At 50.8% G+C, this 21,293-nt stretch overlaps 1 protein-coding gene across 2 annotated transcripts; it reads left to right on the forward strand.

Annotated features, from left to right (window-relative positions):
* The first annotated feature begins 102 nt into the window (after positions 1–102).
* On the forward strand, positions 103–21,242 carry NUP160 (nucleoporin 160). 2 transcript variants are annotated; one of them, XM_052696323.1, is made up of 35 exons: positions 103–335; positions 843–1,053; positions 1,338–1,560; positions 1,752–1,830; positions 2,453–2,567; positions 3,053–3,211; positions 4,105–4,182; positions 4,367–4,464; positions 5,091–5,175; positions 5,636–5,704; positions 6,002–6,085; positions 6,485–6,655; positions 6,773–6,872; positions 8,507–8,672; positions 9,216–9,331; positions 9,432–9,592; positions 10,627–10,760; positions 11,069–11,139; positions 12,494–12,653; positions 13,179–13,248; positions 15,364–15,462; positions 15,733–15,852; positions 16,589–16,684; positions 16,794–16,888; positions 17,600–17,696; positions 17,785–17,890; positions 17,972–18,132; positions 18,629–18,689; positions 19,420–19,530; positions 19,662–19,785; positions 19,862–19,963; positions 20,207–20,348; positions 20,520–20,645; positions 20,745–20,849; positions 20,927–21,242. In XM_052696323.1, the coding sequence occupies exons 1-35, from the start codon at positions 133–135 to the stop codon at positions 21,011–21,013; spliced, it is 4,185 nt and encodes a 1,394-aa protein (XP_052552283.1). In that variant the 5' UTR covers positions 103–132; the 3' UTR covers positions 21,014–21,242. The 2 variants fall into 2 exon arrangements, 1 of the variants encoding a protein (XP_052552283.1); XR_008209676.1 differs by lacking the exons at positions 19,862–19,963; positions 20,207–20,348; positions 20,520–20,645; positions 20,745–20,849; positions 20,927–21,242 and having other exon boundaries at positions 18,585–18,689.
* Positions 21,243–21,293: the final 51 nt, after the last annotated feature.

Genomic DNA, 21,293 nt, shown 5'->3' on the forward strand with positions numbered 1-21,293 from the left:
CACGGTCACACCCGCCCCGCCCGTCGCCCCGCCCGCTCCGCCCCTCGCCCCGCCCACCCGGTGGGGGGCACCGCCTCCTCCCCGCCCGCCATTTCCCGTGCTGCCCCGCGCGGGCGGGAAGGTACCGACAAGATGGCGGCGGGGCTGGCGGAGCGCAGCTATATGGAGCTGGGCCCGGCGCCTCGCGCCCCGTCCCGGCGGCTCCGTGAGGTATCCTTCAGCCTGCCAGATACCACCCCCGTCCTCGCCGGGCGTTACGGGGATAGTGCTGGGGGGTTCTGTTACCGAGAGTGCGCGCAGCTGGGGGCTGCCACGCGGAACCGCTGCGTGAGGTGGTGAGTGAGGGCGGGCGGGGCTGTGAGGGGAGGAGGGCGGGATTGGGGGGGGAAGAAACGGTGCGCTGTGAAGGCGTGGGAGGAGGGTTTGGGGCATGGAGGGGCTGTGATGGGGTGGGTTTTGGGATAGGGGTGGTCTGATAGAGGGGAGGGGCGGCTGTAAGAGGGGAGGTGGGTTTGGGGCTGTGGGGTGGATGGGGGTGGGATTGAAGGCAGTTAGGAATGAAAGGTGGGGTTGTGAGGGTTGAGGATGGGCTTGGGGGCAGGCAGGAAGGGAAGAGGGGTTGTGGTGGGTTGGGGTTGAATTGGAGCCGGCAGGGAAAGAAGGAAGAGATTTTGTTGTAGAAGGGATGAATTTTGGAGCAGGCAGGAATAGAGGGGGCTGAAGGGATGGGGTGGGTGTGGGGCAGGCAGGGATGGCTTTGCCTGCCTGAAGCCCCTCCTTTCTGTCCCTGCATGCCCCCAAGTTGTTGTCCCATGTGTCCCACACTTCCCTTTTCCTCTCAGGACAGCATCAGGGGACACCCTTGAGCTAGTGGAGGAATCACTGGACACAGAGCTGCTGAACAATGCTGTGCGTTTATGCATCCAGGGCTGCCCACTGCTGCCAGGTGGTGTGCACCTGTGTGAGGTGCAGAATCATCTGGTGCTGCTGCTGGTCACTGTGCAGAGCGTGCACCGTGTCCTGCTACCCCACCCAGCCCATACCTACCGCGGGGTGAGTGTGTAGAGGGGTTTATGAGGGGCTTAAAGCCTGTACTTGTGGTCATTGGTTTCTCTGGGGGCATTGCTATATGTGAGCAGGGAGAAAACTGCTGGAAAGTGAGCTTTAAAACCTACATCTCTTGGAAAGCAGCAAAAGCAACTGGCATTGTGAGAGTTCTTACTGAAAGGAAAAACTCTTTTCATCACATAGCAGTGTTGCTCCATAGGTGCTGGGTTATTTCCTCCATGGCTTATGTATGTGCTTGAGGCTTGTTCTCTTCCCTTTGCCTCTTCCAGGATCTGATAACAGAGAGCCAAATGCAGTCCGTATTTACAGATATTGGCAAAATCAACTTCAGAGATCCATCCAGCTACTACCTGATTCCCAGCGTGCCAGGCTTGGCAGACAATTCGGTGGCCTCAGCAGCTTGGCTGAGCAGTGATGGGGAGGCCCTTTTTGCTCTGCCCTCTGCAGCAGGAGGCATCTTTGTTATTAAGCTTCCTCCTCACGATGTACCTGGTAAGGCTGCATCCTTGCACCTCCTTCTGTGCAACGCAGTATCCCCTCTTTCAGCTCTGGATCTTGATGGGTTTGGGTTTTGTCACACGTGCTTCTTATGGCCTTGCTGCACACCAGCCTTCCTGCTGGCAGCAGATGTTTTGTTAGCAAGCACTCAGTGTGTTTTTCTTGCGTTGCTTTTATTTTGCAAGGAGTTGTTTCAGTTGTGGAATTGAAACAGAGCTCGGTGGTGCAGCGCTTCCTCACTGGTTGGATGCCAACGGCCATCAGGTTGGTGTTTGGGGACAAACACAGGGAGCTTACTTTGTTTTACGATTCCCTCATGCAGGAGGAGGTGTTGTTTCTAGTAAAAGTCCAGTGTGGGCAAATCAGCATCTGCAGATGTGGTCTGAAAAGTTAACTGGGTCATGGGCCCTGTCACAGTGAGATGGATTAGTTCATCTTAATGGGGTCCTGCTGATCCCATGCGTTGGTGTTCGTGCGTGCGTTACGTCGAGTAATTGGCCTCTGAGGATTTGCCCAGGATGTGGCTCGCAGCCAGGGCAGATTAAGGATTACAACAGTTGTATGTTCTTGTCCTTGTTCCAAAATGTCAGGCTCCTTTCTGACCAGCAGAGGTTATATGCAGAGGCAGCTCGTTTGGGGACTGTAGTCTTATGGCACATGATCAAACCCAAAGCCCTGTTAAATGCTGGGAAATGTGAAGAAGCCTCAGCACCCTGAGTAAGTTGGATCACCGGGTGTGTTGCTTGAGGCCAGGCACCTCTCTTTTCCCACCTCAGTCCTTCATCTCTGTTCTTGGGTAAAAATCACAGGAGAAATTGGATGTCTTGAACTTGTGTGCCAACTTTGGCTTCCTTTTAACTCACTCCTGTAATGCCTGTACTTTCAGAGGTGACAGTGGCCCATCAGATGTGCCCATCAGCCTTGCAGTTCATTGCCTGGACCATGATGCCTTTCTCTTTGCACTCTGCCAGGACCACAAGCTTAGGATGTGGTCCTACAAGGTGAGGCATGTGTTCAGGGCAGCAGTGTGGATGCGGGTGTAGTTTAACAGGTGGCATTGGGTTATTTCCAAATTAACTCAGATAGGCAAGTGCGAGCACCCCAGGGGATGAGGCAGCACCTGAAATGGGTGTTTGCTGCTTGAGTGGTAATGTAACGTGACTCTTTGTCAACAAGAAGTTAATAAAAGCCTCTGTTTGCTGCGTGCTGCTTGCTCCAGAGCTAATCAACCAGCACAGGCTTTCACGGCTTGGCTGTGCTGGAATGCATGTCTGCTGTTGGCGGGAGGGGAAGCTTTGTGTGCTGGCTGAGAGCACAGATGAGCTGGGGGAGCTAAACTGCAACCGGAATGCTTACAGTGCACATATGGATGCTTTGCTGACATCCCGGAGGGAAGGATTTGGCCATGCTGCTCCTGGGAAAGAACTGAAGGCAGCTTTGCAGTCCTGTTTATTTCTCACGCTGCTTTGCTGTATTTCCTGTGCAGGATCAAATGTGCCTGATGGTTGCAGACCTCCTGGAGTTCATGCCGGTCAGCAGGGACCTGCGGCTCACAGCCGGCACCGGCCACCGCTTGCGCCTGGCCTTCTCCCAGTCCCTGGGACTGTACCTCGGCGTGTACATGCATGCACCCAAGCGAGGGCAGGTAGGGAGCAGCAGGGCTGTCCTGCTATGAGCACGTTTTTCTTGGCCCGTGCAGAAAACACGTCGTTCCTCCTCGGAGCTGAGTATGCATAAGGCAAAAAGTCTGCCCTTATAGAGGGAGAAGGCAGTGCTTTGAGTAAACAGTTTTGTCCTCAGTATCACAGGACACGTGTCCTTGCCTCGGGAGGAGAGTTCTCTATGTGATTAAGCCAAGTGCTGATCCGCTCATTCACGGTCTGTCCTGGTAGGACATACGTGCCATGGGAAATGGTCTGAAAGGAGCTGTAAATGTGGAAACACTGAGTGTGTTTACGTTGGGCTCCTGGGAACGAGCAAGTGCATCGCAGTGCACTGTGAAATGTCCGTTTCTGTAGAACTCCCATGTCGTGTGGTAAATAATAAATCCAGCAGGAGGAGACTGACAGCACAGGACAGCCTCATTTCTTGCACAGCTTCTCCTTGCAGTTCTCTGGGGGATTCGAGCTCTGTGTAGAAGCGCACACTGTGGTTTTTCTCTCTCCAGCTAACTCTCCAGTGTTAGCTTACTTGTTAAGGACACACAGAGCTTTGTTTGCAGTAGCTTGCTGGAGGATTCCAGTCTTTTCTGTCTCTGCTTACCTGCATCGTGTTGTCGCTCGCAGGAACCAGCAGTGTTGTTGTTTTTCTGGTATTCAGTCTTTCAGAAGACTTCAAGTCCAGGCAGGGATCAGGCTGTCCTGCCGACAAGGCTGGCTGGAGTCCGGAATGCTGGCTCAGTCCAGTCTCTGCTGCCCTTGGCCAGGCAGCTGCCACACCAAGTGCCTGTGAATGGTGGCAGGGAGCAAGGAGAGGCTTCCCTGCAGCACACAGGTTGGTGTTTCTCTTTAGCAAATGACTTACAGGATGTGTTGGTAGTTCTGTGTCTTCCAGCTGGTGAGCACTGAGAGCAGCCGCTACAGCCTTGACCACATATCCTCGCTGTTCTCCTCCCAGGTGAGTGCCAGGGCAGGTCCTTCCAAAATATGAAGGGAGTGTTCTCTGCTGGACTTAACTCTCAGTCAAGAATTCTCTCCAGAATATGGGTAAATTGCATGAGGGAGATTTTGGCTGTTTTTAACCACACAAGTCTCTGCTCTGCTCGCATTTCTGATAACGTCAATCTGTGCCCTTGCTGCAGGAGACTCTCATTGACTTTGCCTTAACCTCGGCTGAGATCTGGGCACTGTGGCATAATGAAGAGAACCAAACCATCGTCAAGTACATCAACTTTGAGCAGTGAGTTTCTGCCTTGAGTTACTGGTGGGGGGAACTGCCAGATGCTGCTCTGCCCATCGAGTGCTCTTACCCAGCACCTCTTGCTGTCACAGTGTTCATGTCATGTGCACAGCTGTGTCTTCCTGCAATGCAGATCATATGGATACTTTTTGTTGTTCTGCTGTATAATGCTACAGCTCAGCTGCAGGAATGTGAAAAATGTAAGAAGCCTAGCAGTAGGCTTGGTGCGAGGGAGGGCTGCACTTCACCAACAGTTCCTCCAAAGCAGATCCGGCTGCTCTTTCCAAGTATGATCATGTTTGGAGATGAGCAGTGACATGAAAGCGTTGCCCTTATTTCTGTAAAGCTAAGAGTCCTGGCGCGTAACCAGGCGTGGAGTTAAATACTGGATAAAAAAAATGCTGAGCATTCAGGTTAGCTGGGGTTGGGGATAGCAGTACAAAGCTCTGCTGGCTCAATCTGTTGTTTGTCACCAGTCAAAGCTGTCACCAAACCTGAGGGACCGTGCTGGCTGTCAGTCTGTCAGCTGCTACAAGTGACAGGTTGGGTTCAGGTGATAGTTTCTGGGAGTGTTGCGATGCAAAACTGATTAGGAATTTTTTTGTTTCTTTGTTTAATTATTCCAGAAATGTGGCAGGACAGTGGAACCAGGTCTTCATGCAGCCACTGCCTGAAGAAGAGGTGACAATTCGACATGACCAGGACCCCAGGGTGAGCTGACTAGAAAAGCAACAAGAACTAATGAAGCTTCTGTGCCCCAAGGAAACTGTTAAGGCTGCTCAGGTGTACAATTTATCTTGTAGCACTTCTTGAAGTTGTTCCATATTAAAGGAGATGAGCCTAGGGCTCTTATCACAGTATTAAAGCATTAAGCCTAGTTACGAAGCCTGAATTTGAGGGAAGGGGAGAATTTCAAGTCAGTCCAGAGTCCTTGAGACAAAATGTATGAATAAAGAAGGTCTGGAGTGTGCAGGGAGCCACATTCAGCTGTGGGAGCTGCAAAGGGTGGGAAAGAAGAGAGTTTGGAGCAGAGCGTGAGCATAAACTGAAGCTGAAAAGTAATACGCATCAAGGGGGTACGTTTGAGAGCAGGAGGTAGTAGCAGCAGCAGTATTTTAAATATTGTCCTCCCAGTACACGTTGTTTCTGTAAATTGCCATCCTCTTCACAGGAAACCTACTTGGAGTACCTCTTCAAGCCTGGCCGCTTCTCAAATGCAGCCATCCAGAAGGCTTTGCAGGTTAGTGGGAGAGCATTTGGTGCTCTCTCTGTTCACCTTCTTCCTCGCAGTTCACATGTGAGGCAGCAGGATTCCTTGGCTGGCATCAATTTGCTCTTAGCCTGCCGGCCTGTCAGGGATCACTGGAGCAAGCGAGGAAGAGTGAAGCTGGCTGAAGCACTTAGCACCCAGCCCTGAGTTTTCACTCTTTCAACCCACAAATCAATAGATAACGTGTTGTGATTGTTGTGCGTGGCTGAATGCCTCTCCAAGACAGCTCTCTTGGTTTAAAGAAAGGTTTGCTGTCTTGCTTTTCAGATCTTTTCTCAAGGAACTGAACGGTACATGGACCTGACGTGGGATGAGTTAAAAAAAGAGGTTACCTTAGCTGTGGAAAATGAGGTAGGATTTCTTTTTCCCTGTGATGTTTTTTTCTTGCATCCATTTTTACGTAGTGTTGTGGTGGTTCACTGAAGTTGGTTAAATGCAGCATGACCCTGAGCCATGTTTTATCTTTTGTCTCCCTGGAGGAGTTATGTAAGCTCTGTTTTTGCTTCTAAGGAAATAAAATCTTCACCTTTCCTGCCTGTTTTTTCATTCCCCGTTCTTCTTTGTGTCTTGTGGGGAGAAAATGGTAGCAACAAATAAATTTTGCCTGTAGGATGGTAGGGAAGGGAACTTCAAGTGGTCTTCATAAATCTTTGACTGTGTAATACTGATCAGGAGGGACAAAATACCAGTCCAGACACTAGTTTTTCATTCCCTTCCTGTTCCCATCTGAAGCTGTTTTGGTCCTGCTAGTTCCAGGGCAGCGTGACAGAACGCGAGTGCTCTCCGGAGGAGTTCTGTCAGCTGCAGGTGGATTTCTGGTCCAAGTTCTGTGCCTGCTGCCTTCAGTACCAGGAAGCTCTCTTGCAGCCCCTGGCCCTGCTCTTGAACCCTTACACCAACATGGTGTGCCTGCTGAAGAAGGTGAGGCTGAGCAGCAGTGCTCTGGGCACTTTGGCAATTGGCCCACGTGTTTCCGTGCCCTTTTGACTGAGGAGTGACTGGAGGAACTCAAAGAATTGCTTTGCTTTGCCTTTCTAGGGGTCCGTGTCCTTCCTTGTGCCCTGTTCCTTGGTGGATCATCTCTATCTCCTCTCTAATGAGCATCTGCTGACTGAGGACGATGCTGTCATCTTTGATGGTGAGGAGATGCAGAGCTCTTCCATTATTGGAGGCTGCAATGCTGCCTTTCGGGAAAGACTGTAGCAAAGGAATGCAGGAGTTTCTGTAGTTGCCCTCTAAAGTGCTCCTGACTAATTCTCTACACGCAGTTTTCCTGTTTTGCCATCTGTAGGCAACTGTGTATTGGGAAATCTATCACAAGCCCTAGACTAGGTATTAAAAATTGGTGTCAGGGCTGTAAATCTGCCAAAAATTTCAGAGAATTTTAAAAGGAAGAGTCCTAGATATCAGGCTTTGTGACAGGCATCTGCAGTGGTGTGATCCTTTGCCCTGTGGCATTCTGAACTCTTGAGTACACACACTAATGCCTTCCTCACACCCGCTTTATGGGTTAGACCTGCTGCACTGGAGCTTCACAGTGTGCTGCTGGAGCTCAGGAGCTTGTGTTTCTGTCCCCTGCTTTGTTTAGTCAGTCTCTAGCAGCTACCAGGCAGGAGGGCAGGTGCATCAGAAATACTTCATAATTTTGTATCATACCAACTGGTGACCCTGTATGTAGGGCTCTTACGGGTGACTCCCCGTTGTGAACACTTTCAGCTTTGCAGAACTGACCAAGAGCTGTAGGACATTCTCTGACTCATTGCAAGCCATTCTGTTTCATAAAATTCCCCAGTCTCTGTGCTGTGCTGGTGGAGTAAACTCCTTGAAGAAGTGACAGGTGAGAAAGAAACCTGTAGTTCTCCAAGCACTCTGGCATCTGAGACCGTTAGCTTAGTTTTTAGTGGAGTATTTCCATGTAGGCTATGGAAAGGGACTGGGCAGCTCGTCTCCAGGAATTAAATAGTGGAGAGAGCAAAGCTTGTCATGAATATCATCACCACAGTGCCCTCTGTGCTTTGCTGGTGATGGAAGAAGAAAAGCAATGGAAAATGTTACTTCTACTTTTGTGCTTGAATGATTTTTTTTTTTTAATTATTATTATTTTGGGGGTTATTTTTAATCATCCTCCACTCGGTTGAGCTATTTCTGGCTCCAGTAGAAGGGAAGCTGGAGGCCTGGGCTGGTTTGGAGAGGCTGACGTAGCCTGCTCCATCTGGTACAAACTTCTCAAAAAAAAAAAGCTATGTGATCTTTAAAAAATACATACATGAGGGACTGCATTGCAAAACAGGGATTTTTTTCTGTAAACTCTTGGCCCTTAGGTCAATTTTCAGACAATTTCTAAGAATGTGAAAATCTTCTTGGTTGCAAGAGAGGGCTGCAAACGGGGAGCTGCTGCAGCAGGAGTGGCGGCTCCTTGGCAGATGCAGTGGAGCTTGGCTGTACGAGCTGAGCCCTGTGCTTTGTGTTCCTTTGCTCTTTCTAAGCGTTTCCTTTCAACCTGTAGCTGGAGAAAATGCTTTAGAGGGAATTTGATGGTTAATTGTCATTAATTTCTTCCCCCCCCAAATAAAAACGTCCGAATCTTTCCTTTGTCAACTGCCACCTTTTATTTGGTCTCATGGGCAGGGCAGGGTCACTTTGACACGCGTGACTGAGACCAGTCTGCTGCTAGTGTTTGCTGATGGTGTGCTGGACTAGTCGGTTTTGAGTGGTCATCCCACCTTCCTGTTGAAATCTCTTGTAAAGTACAGTTAGATTCTTTCATTGCAGATGTGGAGATGTCGCGTGATGTTGTCTGTCTTGTCCAGTGCCTTCGACTGATCGGAAAATCAATTTCCGCGGAAATAGCATTCACTATGGAAATGGCTTGCTCCTGCCTCCAGCCTCCAGAAAAGGCTGCAGAGCAGATCCTGGAGGACTTGATAGCTAATGACACGTAAGGAGAAGCATTCCTGCAGGCAGGGATGGCTGAGCAAGGATTGCCTGGAGCAGTCCTCTCTCATGGGGAGATGTATGGGTTCCCTCTGTGCTGCCAGAGGGAGATGGTGGGCATGGGTATTGGTCCTGCTAGCAAGCATTTCCACCCCAGCCCCCCTTGCTGTTGCCTTGGGCTCTCCTGAGCAGAAATTTATGCAATTCTGAGATGAGGCAGGGTGGAAGAGGAACAAGTTCTTATTAGCTGATTGTGCAGGCACACTTATTAGAGGTCAGAGCCGTGGTCGAGCTGTGTGGTTACACGCTAACCTCCTCCAGTCACTCCATGTGGAATGCCAGCTATCTGACTGCTATTTCTTACTGCCCTGGGGGAGCAGAATGAATAGCCCAGATTCTGCAGGCGCTGTAATAAAACTGTGAGCCAGAAGAGGATTCCCTTCAAGAACATCCAAGCTGATCGGCTGCTTTCCCTTCCAGAGAGGATCAGTAAGGGCGAACAGGGAGCCCTCTTCATTTTAAACCTCTTCTTTTCTTTTTTTAACAGGGAAAATGTGATGGAGAATATACACAGCAAACTGCAGGAGATCAGAAACCCTATCCTTGCCATCGGAGTGCTCATCCGAGAGATGGACTACGAGACCGATGCTGACATGGAAAGAGGTAAAAGTTCTGCAGCAGTACTTTGGACTGGGAAAGCAGCCACTCAGCCAGTGTTCTTGTTGGGCTGGTTCCTCCCCTTATCTCCATGATTTTCTTTCAGCTCACCCTCTAAATATGCGTATGAACCTCACCCAGCTCTACGGCAGCAGTACAGCCGTCAGCGTGGTGTGCTGGGGGGTGTGTAAGGTTGCCACAATCCGTTTCCAGATCTGTCGGGACCTGCTGATCCTCCAACAGCTACTGCTGCGGCGGAGCAATCCTGTGAGTACAGCCCTTCAAGCTACGGAGCACACCTTTTGAACTTTTGCATCTGGGTTGCCTGGTGCCAGCTGTTTCTCTTCCCACAAAACACTGGCAACTGTTGGATCTATCCTGAGGCTTGGGCAAGCCCTGTTCTCTCCTGTGTCTTTTGTCATCCAGAGGGAAGTATGCGCCCCTCACACCCAAATTCCCCATTTCCATGCTGCACAGCCAGGAAGCAAAACTCTGAGGGAAGAGGACGTGGTTTCCAGCCCTCCATCCAAACCAGGGCTGCCTGAGCACACACAGCTCTCCCATCCAGTCCCCGTCCCTCCCACAGCACGGCTGACAATCGGAGCCTTGTTATCCAGCAACTCAGCACACAGCTCTTCTGCCTCACAGCAGCAGCATTTACCCAGAAGCCGTGGTTTTGCTTTCTGTGCGAGGCTGTTCCAGCCAGTGCCAGCAGCTGCCACGATGGCAGCTGTGTTTATAGGGTAGCCCAGGCAGGGTTGATTCTGCTGGCTGGGGGGGCTGAGCAAGCAATGGTGCTGGTGACTTGAGGGGAGCAAGCCCCCAGGGCAAAGGGGTCATTTATTTAGACCAGTGTTATTTACTTGGAGATGCTGCTGCAGTCATGCAGTGAAAAGAAATCTCCTCCTCTTCTTGGATAAGCTTGTCTTAGTGACATTTAAAGCATGTTGCAAGGTGCCCTTCTGGAGCCAGGCACGTGGTGTGGTCAGAGGCTGCCGTTTTGCCACCTTGAAATGCTTGTCCTTCACAAGCATGGATTGGTGTTCTTCCTGTATAACTGTCTGTGTCATCTTTGGCTTGAGCAGAAGGGATGCAGTTCCTGGATGTGGCCACAGCGAAACTGTGATCTCACTGTGTTTCATTGCAGCAGTGCCAAGCACCTTGGTTCATACATCACTCCGCTTGTCATGTTTTCCCCATGGCATCTGGGCCTCCAGAGTCTCTGCTTCACCTCTTGGCACCGAGGGGCAGGGGTTGTTGCTCAGCCTCTCCACATATCAGCCCCTGTGCTTTGTTTGCAGGTGGTTCTGGGGGGGACACAGCTGTTCCAATCTCAGCAGGACCTGCTGCACCGCACCTCCCCTCTGCTGCTCTCCTACTATGTGATCAGGTGGGCCAGCCAGCGCCTGGCGTCGGACATCCCCTTGGACACGTTGTGAGTCCCTGCCTTGCCCTTTTTTCTCTTTGATTGTAGGCTGCTTCAGAATTGACCTGAAGTCCCCTTTCCAGCAGTGCATGGTGGTGGTTGCTGTGGGAGTATTGCTCTCAGAGTTTGTGCTAGGGTGGCTTTTATCTTCTGTGTTTTGAGCTGACTCCTTGCCTTGTGCTAAATCTGCCCTGCGAGGTCTTGCTGTTCTGTGCACTGTTGCCTTCAGCAGTAGGAGTGATTTGAGTTGAACAATGAGTACAATTAAAGCAGGAGGTGTTTTGTTGGCTCTTTGCTGATGGCTTTCTCTTCTCTAGGGAATCAAATCTGCAGCATCTCTCTGTGTTGGAGTTAGCAGACACTGCTGTTCAAACACCCCATAAGCTAGGTAAGATGTTTACAGTTTGCCAGCTCTCGGTTTCTTGTTAAATAGAATTCTTAAACTTTTTTTTTTTCTCTGCCACCCAAGGGAAATGCTAAAGGCAGAGAGCCAAAGGGTGGTGTGTTTGAGCAGCTTTCCTTTGCTGTTCGTGTTGTGCACTGAAAATAACAAAGTATCTTGCAACATTGGAGGGAGCCTGGTCAGCTGTGTTAGGCCTGTCCTGCTCGCTGGCCTTTATCAAGCAGAAGCAGCAGCTTAGCGAAGGGGCAGAATATGAAAAATGCTTCCCCAAAATGTGCTTGTGCTTCCAAGAATTTGCATTTCAGGTGTGAGTGCTGCTCACAGCCAGTAGCTTAAGTGGGAAATTGCAGCTGATAACCTGCTCACATTTTATGTCTTGCTGCAATCCCCAGGTAAAGTCATTATGCTTTCAGCTAGCATCTTCGGGGAAGAATCATAACGGGAGAGATCACGAAGCAACTTAATTAGGGGGATAGGTGCCTTGAAATGGTTTCAGAGAGAGGTGATGAGCAGGATAGGGAGGAGAACGCACAGTCAGAGCCTGTGACTAATTTGTGTGGTGCTTCAGGGCTGAAACGCTTCAGAGGGAGCTGCAAAAAGTGAGGAGGCAGCAGGCTGCAGGGAGTTCTCTCCATTTGCTGACAGCCCTGCAGGGTTTGTGTTTTCTGTAACTGGGCTGCAATCTTCGGCGTTCGAACTCTCTGTCGGTGTCTCAGTTTGGGAGCAGTTGCCTTTGACGCAAATGTCAGTGCCTGAAAGCAAAATTGAAAACATCCTTTGTGTGCTCGCCAGTGTTGTGGGTTATTGCTTGGCCTATTCATGAGGAAAGTCCTGTTTGGTCACTGTGCTTCAGGAAAAATATGTGAGACGTGGGGAAGATGGAAAGGAGGGGGCAGCTTGGAAAGAGGCATTGAAAGCAGCTCATGAGAGATCATGCTGCTTAGGGGACTGGAATGAGGAGGGAGGCATTTGGAGAGAAGCAGATAGCAAAATCTGCTCTCCCTCAGCACTGCCCTGCAAAACACTGGGGAAAGCTGCAGAAGGATTGCGAATGGCGCAGCTGGGGAGGGAGCACAGTCCTTTATTTGTGTTGTAATCGAGCTGCAATTAATAAACGCTGTGGCGTGTGGGTTTCTGATCTCCTGCTGCTCCCTCTGATTTAACTAGAAGTTGAGAGAAATCCTATACCCACATGTCTGAGCACGGAATGTCCTTGCTGTTTTGCTCCGGCTTTACCTGTGGTCCTCAAGCTGATGAGCCCAGCACAGTAGCTGTGTGTAGAAACCTGGGAGACCCGTTGCAGGCCCTGTTCTCCATGCTTCCTTACCTTGTATTTCAGTATCCAGCCCTCAGACAATCGTGGAGCTCTTCTTTCAGGAAGTGGCCAGAAAGCACATCGTCTCCCGACTCTTCCTGCAACCGAACGCCTCTTTGGCTGAAACGAGTTTGAATTGGCCCCATCTCATCACCACAGTAATGGCTGACTTTCTGCCCCTCCTGTATCCTTGGCTGTGAGCTGTGCTTTCTGTTGGGCTGTAACAAGGGGGGGGGTTATGTATAAAACAAAACATGCAGGGGCTCTGTCCTGAGAGCAGCTGGGGCGGTGTGTTGGCCATCTCATTCCAAAAACTTCCTGCACCCAAATTTCAAAGTCAAGTCTCCTAAACAAGTGGCTGTTGTGAGCGTTAATGGGATTTGTGGGTATTTTAGGATTTCATGGAATCCGTTCTATTGAGGTATTTGAGTTTTTGACTTTAAGCCCCTGAGCTCTGTCTGGCAGGTTTACTTGGCAAGGTGTGATGCTGGGAGATTTGGAAAGGTAACGAGATTTGGGCAGTTGTGGATTAGATACGCTAATAGTTTTGGTCTAATATGGATAAATCTTATTACAAAATAATGATCTGTAGAAAGAGCAGCTTAATCTTCTGTCCTTTCCCCCCACAAATGGAAGAAGAGCACGTGCAGAGTTTTAGCCCGACGCTCTGAGCTCTCTGGACCAGACCTGTTCCTTAATTCCTGCTCAGATGGCCCAGCAATCCTGGGTTCCTCTTCCCAGAGTGCCTGATGGGGAGCTGCCAGTACACCCAGCTGCAGGTGAGTGCCTTTTATTTTTTTTCCTTCCCTTTAATACCTGCAGTCTCTCCAGAACTATCTGCATGTCTTGAGCTTCTGCTTTCCTGTAGCTGCTGCCCTCTGAGGTCAAGCGCAAAATGATCTTCCCACCTGCTCTGTTCCCATGTCTCCAGTTTGGAGGTGATGGGCTAGAAGTTTCTCCTGGGAAGGAAATAGTCTACAAGGAACAAGATTTCGGAGGAGAATCAACACAAACCTGCCTCTGCAACTGACTTCCATATTGTATCTCTCATCATCCTTTTAGTGGCCGCCTCAGCCTCTGCTAAGAGAAGAGCTTTTTAGCTGATTATATTGTACTTGGAAAATGCAGCACAGTTCAGTAGTAGGTTTGTTTAAGATAGTCTTCTTACTTATTTCCTCTTGCATCTTTTTGCAAGAAAATTGAAGCACAAGTGCTCAGGATCGTGACATGCCCTGCTGAAGGAGGAGCACAGTCTCGAGAACGCGATGCTGTGGAACTTCTTTGGCTGTCACAGCAAGGCCCTAACCTCATCAACTGCTAGCTGCCCACAGGCAGCTGTGGTTCCATGGTGAGCACCTTGCCTACCAGATTAGAGATGCAGCAGAAATGCATTTTCAGGAAGCCTCACTCATTTCTTCAGTGTCCTTGCTGGTGAAGAGCAGTGTAAGAAACATCCATCTGTCTTCCCATCACCAACTGTGCTCTCCCACGTGCTGTTACTGTTCTTTCTTTGGGGTGTCTCCACAGCTGCGTGTCAGGGATTATTTCTCGTGCTGTCCCCTCTTGTGTGCTGTGGGGTTTGGTGGTTGCAGCTGCGTGTGCTCTACTGAAGAGTGATTTCTTGTCTGTGTTGCCATGTGATGCTCCTCGTTCCATTACTGACGGTAGTCCCTGAGGCATTCAGGCCTAGGCAGGATGCTACTAAAGAGACTTTTCTCCTGTGTTTAGCAGAACTCTTGTTCTCGCAGTCCCTTCTACCCAGGGGCTGAATTGCTTTCTTGTGCTCATCGTGCTACTAAGAAGAATGTCAAATCTGCAGCTCTTCTGAGCCAGGAAATGCCAGGACGGTTCAGGCAGCATCGCTCTGCTTCTGGCATATGTGCACGTGTGGTGTGAGCACGCTTTGAATTTCCTCACACTGCTTTTGCCTCGCTCATGTCCTGCCTCGAGGAGGTACGAGAGACTTCCACTCTGCAGGAGTGGGCACTTCTCCTCTTCGCTGCCTTCTGTCAGGCTTGCTGATCCCAGCCAGTCACGTAAACTTGGATTAAGTGCACTGACCTCAGAGAGCTAACAGCAGCTTGATTGCGAGCGTGCATGCAGTGACCCAAATAGGGGTGGAGATACAGGAAGCGCCCTGCAAGTTCCAGATGGGCACAGAGAAGGTCTAGTGACCAAAGTGCTGCCTGGAATGGGTGCCAAAACTCTCCTTGGTGCTTATTGTGTGTGAATAAGTCCGGGGTGGGATTTATCTGTTGTAGGTGGCTAATCTGAGCAGGGAATCCATGCTCAGAACATGTGTTATTGCATGGTGTTTCACAGAGCTGCGCTTGCTGAGACTGGGATGGGACAGCAAAAACCTGGGCTTTGCTGCCAACTCCTGGCTCCCCTGTGCCTTTCCCTTGCTGCACCTCAGCAAGCTTAGCACAGCTCTGCTTCTCTGAGTGCGAAAAACAGCCAGCACTCTCTCAGCTACTGAGTCTTCATCATGTCTTCTAGCTCCCTCCCGGTCGATGATGATGATGACATTTTTCAGTCTTTGTTATCTTGATGAAGCAGGCACAGGGCCGGGGTGAGTTACATTGCCCTGTGCTATGGCTTTTAGTTGTGATGTGTGCCTGATGCAAACTGCCCTCCACCTAGCGCCTGGCAGCTTGTAATTGGTGCTCTGGCTGCTCTCCATCTCCCGCCCTCCTCCTACAGCAGTTTGTAGTGGGCATTCTGCACGATTCTCTGGGATGCTGGCTGCAGTTTGATGTGTTTCTTGCAGATATTGGAGAGATTTCAAGCAAGCCGTAGAGATTGTCTGTCTCTACACTCCAAGGGGATGTTGAGGTTGGGAAATGAGCCTGCCAGAAGTGGTGATGAAAGCATCTCTTCTTCCTTCCCTCTAGGAATACATTCGCCTGCTGCAGCCGTGGTGCCATGTGAACGTGGGCTCCTGCTGCTTCATGATGGGCAGGTGCTACCTCGTCATGGGTGAGGGCCACAAAGTAAGGCACTGCGGTTGTATTTGCTGCTAGGGCCTTGTTTCTGTTGTGTAGCTCAGGGAACGTCAATCTGAGCTCTGCCTCTGGGCAGGGAGCAGGGGTGGGGGGTGGGGGAGAACAGTGGGACCTGCTGTCAGGGCAGTTCTTATTGCAGCGTGGGGCCAGCAGGACCTGTAGGATGAAGCTGAAATGGGTGGCACTGTCTTCTCCAGTACAGCAGGCTGGGGCAGTCCCCAAAGGTACACTTGCAGCCGCTCTTTGCTGTGCTTACAGGCTTTGGACTACTTCTGCCAAGCTGCTTCTGAGGTGGGAAAAGAGGAGTTCTTGGACAGGTTGATCCAGCCTGAGGAGGGTGAGATGGTCTCCACCCCACGTCTGCAGTACTACAGCAAGGTATGGCTCAGCCCACCCAGCGTGTGTGGCCCCCAACAGTGCAGAGCTGTTCCACACCAGCACTGCTTGTGGAGAGGCCCCCAGCTTTTGGGAAGGTGACTTCAACCTTGAAAAACACACTTTTTTTGGGAAATGCCAGCTTAGTTTTGGGGATAACCACGAGGAGACTGACTACAGTGCAAAAGCTAGGTACTTTCCACCTCTTGGCTTCCTAACAGCAGGGGACTGTGAGATCCAGCTGCTGGAAGGGGGGGCCAGGCATGTCCAGGCTAGAAGTAAGGTGCTGCTTTAAGGGACGATTATTCTGCTTTGAGGCAACTTAAAATTAATGTCTTTAAATTGAGATAGGATCTTCTCATATGATCCCATAGTTCAGGCAGGCTGCAAGCTTGGATCTAAGCTCCTTGTAAGGGATTCTTTGCTGTTAAAGCCCAGGAAGCGCAAGGATTGTCTGATGCCTCTGGAGAGGGAACTTTTCTCTGTATCAAGCAGAGTGTTTGCTCAGGGACAGCATCATTCACCTCTGTGTTGCAATGGCTTCCTGTAGCCATGAAACGTTCAGGAAACTCACACTTCTGTAAAGGTTGTTCATCCAGTAAGGCCTGGACCCGTTGTGCTGGATTTGGTTCACACCTCTGCAACTTAACAAAATGCTTCTTTTTTTTTTGCTCTAGCCACTTAAGATACAGTGGCCAGGTATCTTGACTGCTCATATGGCTAGAGTTGTGACTTGCAGGTTCTGCGCTTGTTGGAAATGGTTGGCTTACCAGAGCTGGTCATTGAGCTGGCTTCTCTGGCCATCATGGAATCGGTGGATGACTACAGAGCCCAGGTACAGGATTTCTTTGCTCCAAGATGCTTCTTCGGGGACCTGACACGGGAATTGGTTCTTAGTTGCATAACTTGAAATGTGCTCTTCTGTGCTTTTTTGGTGTTTTCAGGCTACCTTGAGGACTTGCCTCTTCAAACACCACTTGGATTTAGGGCACAACAGAGATGCATACATCGCCTTAATCCAAAACCCAGATCGAAGCAGGTAGGTGACGGCTTTATCCCTTAAATGCTCACTTGTCTTGAAGCTCCTGCCTCTTCCAATTTTTGTGTTGAAGCAAAAGGAAGCGGGCACTGCAGGGCAGGACTGCTGCATTAAGAGGTTCTGTGTAAAGATGCCTTTAAAGAGGCGTACTTAATTTTTGTAAGAGTGGTTATAATTGGCAATACCATCCCCTTGGTGAAAACTGAAAGAAAACACAGGGCCTTATTCAGGGAAAGAAACAAAAACAAAATGGCTGAAGAACTGCATGCAGCATTACATTTGGGAGGGCTTTAGGAGTCTGATTAATGTAGTTTACTGAAGGAAAGAGACTTGGGATGGAATTTTGTCTTGTGTACCTCCTTAAAATGAGCTGTGCAGAGGAAGCTTCACAGCCACCGGGGAGAGTGCAGTGGGCAGGAGGGGCTAGAAGCTGGAGATGAGGTTCTCTGGAAAGTGGAGCTGTGATTTAGTTTGGGGGCCACAGAAAGCCTCGCCAAACAGAGCTGGGGGTGGGAGGCTGCCCTCCTGAGCAACGCAAGCAGCGCAGAGAGACGTTCTGCTAGCCTTTGTTGCCAACACAGGAGAAACCTGAAGGGACCTCTTGGTCTGGAGCCAGTAAACCTTTGGCTCTCATCCCAAAGCAGCATGCTGGCGGCTCAGAGCCTGCATCCCGATGGTGGGTCGGCTCAGGGCTGTGCTTTCCCTCCGCAGGCAGCTGGATTGTCTGCGCCAGCTAGTGGTTGTGCTCTGCGAGCGCTCCCAGCTCCAGGACCTGGTAGAGTTCCCTTACATCAATCTCCATGATGAGGTAATTAATTAACCTGCTCTGGGAGGAGGGGGGGCCGCAACTCCTTCAGAGAGGATTTTTGACCTCTTTGAGCCTCTTTGTGTCGCAGGTTGTGGGGATCATAGAGTCCCACGCTCGAGCAGTGGACTTGATGACCCACAATTACTACGAGCTGCTCTACGCTTTCCACATCTACCGCCACAACTACCGCAAGGGTGAGGTGTGGGGCGGAGCACCCTGTCCCGTTCGCCTCGTCCCAACGACGGCGCAGCTGATGCATCCCCTTCTCTCCTCAGCTGGCACGGTGATGTTTGAGTACGGCATGCGCCTGGGCCGCGAGGTGCGGACGCTCAAAGGGCTGCAGAAGCAGAGCAACTGTTTCCTCGCAGCCCTTAACTGCTTACGGCTCATCCGCCCTGAGTACGCCTGGATAGCGCAGCCAGTGTCTGGAGCTATGGTAGGGGATCTGTGAGTTTGTCACCAGCCCTCTGCCCTCAGACTGTAGGGATGTTTAGGTCTGTGCTTAGGGAGGTTGCTTCCAAAATTATTGCGCGTGCAGCTCGATGAGAAATGTGGCTGTGATAGTGCAGAGAGTATTTGTAACCTGCGAGTTCCACAGGAAGCAAAGTAGCACCTCTTGTTAAAGATAAGTCAAATCTTGGGGAGACCAAACAGCTGAAATTCCAGTCCAGGGGAGAATTACAGAAACATGGTTTGTATTTCCGATCTCTTTGTGGAGAGGAAGTGGCTGTATCCTGAAAAGTCAGCGCTGCGCTGTGTTTGATAGCCAGAGATAAGGAAATGTAACCTGAACTGATAAGCAGTTGCACGGTTGCATGTTCCTCATTCAAATCAGGGCTTGAGAGGAGAGCTGAGGGCTGGAGTGTATTGTGCTTATTTGTCCTTAAGAAACCAGCTGGGCATCAACCTTTTTTGTACTTCTTTCCTGCAAGTACGAGCGGCCTGGAGCATCCCCGAAGAGAAGCCACGATGGGGAGTGTGCTGCAGTCCCCAGTAAGTGCCTGCTACTGACTTCTTCCCATCTCCTGCACTCCCACAGCTTTTCCCCTTGCCTCGTGGAGGCTCGTCTCTGACAGGTTTATAATCTGGGGGTTGTAAGCACATGCAGTCCATTAGTGTTAGCATCTCCTAGCTGCAGTGTGCTGCCATGTAGCACTTCTCCCACAAGGACTTTGTGTTCCTACTCTTTCTGCAGATAGATGTGGTTTTGTTTATGTGTTTATGCTTAGATGTGTTTGTGAAAATAAGTTGTAGCAAAGCCTTTTTGAGGCAGTTCCTAGTTCTCTGAAATTCTTGTTGCTCGTGCTCTTGGGAGTCCTGTTGGTGTGGCTCATCTCTCCTGGTGTGGTTTCTGTTTTGTGTCTGCCAAAGCATGGGGCAGGAGTAATCCTCAGCATTACTCTAGAAAAGTTTCAGGTCAGATATTTTTAAAACGATAACTTTCAAATGAACTCCTTTGTAGCACATGCTGGGCAGGCAGAGCAGCAGCTGTTTCTAAACACAAGGTGACTCAGGAATTTGTGTCCCTGACAGATGAGGAGTGGAACATTTGTGACAAGGAAATATGCACACTTTAGGGCAGCAAAACCCAGTTCCTCCCGGTTCTTTCTGGTGTGAGCGCTCTGAGGATGGCACAGGGTTGTAGATGCCATCTTGCCAAAGGAGATTTTTTCCGTTGTTCTTTTTTTAAATGCTGAGGTCCCTTTGCATCCATCTGTTACAGCAAAACGCCAAATCGAAATCCTGAAACTGGAGGATTTGGAAAGGGAGTACGTGCTGTCCCGGACCCGTCTGACTCTGGTGCAGCACAGCCTGTCTACAGCTGCACTGGCAGGTGAGAGAGGTGCAGAGGAGCCTCCTCGTGTCACCCACATGGTACTGCTGGAGCTCTGCCCATGGAACTGCGTGGGGCTGAGCCCAGTAGCTGTGGCTGTGGAGGTGCTCACCTGGTTCTGCGTCCCACAGGCAATTCCACGCCTGAGGAGGCACTTGCCCTCCTCGTCCAGGCTGGCCTCTTTGACACCACCATCAGCCTGTGCCAAACGTTCAAGCTGCCACTGACACCCATCTTTGAGGGGCTCACGTTCAAGTACGTAGCCAGCTCCTGTCTCGGGCACTGCTTGTGACTCCCAGAGACGTGGTCTGCACTGCTTTCTGTCTTTCAGGTGCATCAAGCTCCAGCTGGGAGGGGAAGCAGCACAGGCAGAGGGTTGGAAGTGGCTGGCATCAAACCAGCTCCCACCGCTGTTTACCACCAAGGAGTCCAGGTAGATCTTCAGCTGTAGGGGAGAGGAACAGAGGAGAGGCCTCTTTACCCCAAAGACTGGAGACTAAAGCCTTGTGAAAGGCCAGAGGCTCCTAAAACCTTGTATGGTGACTGCTTTGAGGGCTTGAGGTGGCTGTAGAAGGCAGACATTGAGCAGCAGGATGGGTTCATGGAATGCCCTGTGGCACTGCAGCCACTCTCAGAGGATGCTGGCAGGGTGCTTGAGAGCAATATTGCCTTGCAGTGCCACAGATGAAGCCTGGCGGCTGCTCTCATCTTACTTGGAGCGCTACCCGTCCCAGAACAGCCTGTACCATCGCTGCGTCATCAACAAGCTCTTGGCACATGGCATCCCTCTGCCCACCTGGCTCATTAACAGCTACAAGGTGAGAGCAGCCTCACTGTGCAGCGTGCTTCCTGTGCTGCTTTGGCCAAAAAAGCAGCGGGAGATCACTTCCCGAAGGAGGTGCAAGCTTTGTTACTTCTCAGCCCTGGGAATGTGTCAGGGGCTCTGTGCCTGGTCAGAGGCTCAGAAGGGGTTCTTGGGCTCTGTGCAGAAAGTGGATGCCGCTGCGCTGCTGCGTCTCTACCTGAACTACGACCTGCTGGAAGAGGCAGGGGACTTGGTCCTGGAGTATGTGGATGCTGTGCTGGGCAAAGGGCACGAATATTTTGGAATCGAGGTGAGCTGAACTGAAGACTGGGCCTCTCCGCGTGAATCCTGGTACGGGCAGGAGAACATACTTGGGGCAGCGTGGTATAAAGGTTCTTTCTCCTTGCAGTTCCCGTTGTCAGCCACGGCCCCCATGGTGTGGCTGCCCTATACTGCCATCGACCAGCTGCTGCAGGCACTGCGGGAGAGCTCTGCCAACCCGAACAACACCCTGGTACGTGCAGCCAAGGTTGGGGCAGGTGTGGATAAAGTGGAGGGCTCTCACAGAGCAGCCTTACTCCTTCCTTCCAGCTCCTCCAGAAGCTGTGTGACAAGATGGAGGATTACCACCAGAAGGTCAGCATGGCCACACAGGATCGTCTGTACCGGCGCAAATAGCATGGTCTCAGTGCCCAGGGACGGCTCCCTGCGGAACGATGGCAGCTGGGTGCTCTTTTCACTCCTTTTTCCCATTCTGCGGCTACTTTGGGGTGCCACAGCGGCCATTTGGTGTGGTATCACCGCAGCCGTGCCCCTCCCTTGTTCTCCGCACCATCCGTTGAAGTTCTCCGTGTTTCTTTTATTTATTGTTGTCGTTTTGGCTGAACTTTAATAAAAGCCAGTTGTTGTTAAGAGCGGTGCGAGGACGGGTTGCATTTGTACCTCAGCGGCCGCAGGC

This window comes from Tympanuchus pallidicinctus, unplaced genomic scaffold (assembly GCF_026119805.1).
Source record: "Tympanuchus pallidicinctus isolate F22 unplaced genomic scaffold, pur_lepc_1.0 scaffold3, whole genome shotgun sequence".
In the NCBI taxonomy this organism is placed as follows: domain Eukaryota; kingdom Metazoa; phylum Chordata; class Aves; order Galliformes; family Phasianidae; genus Tympanuchus; species Tympanuchus pallidicinctus.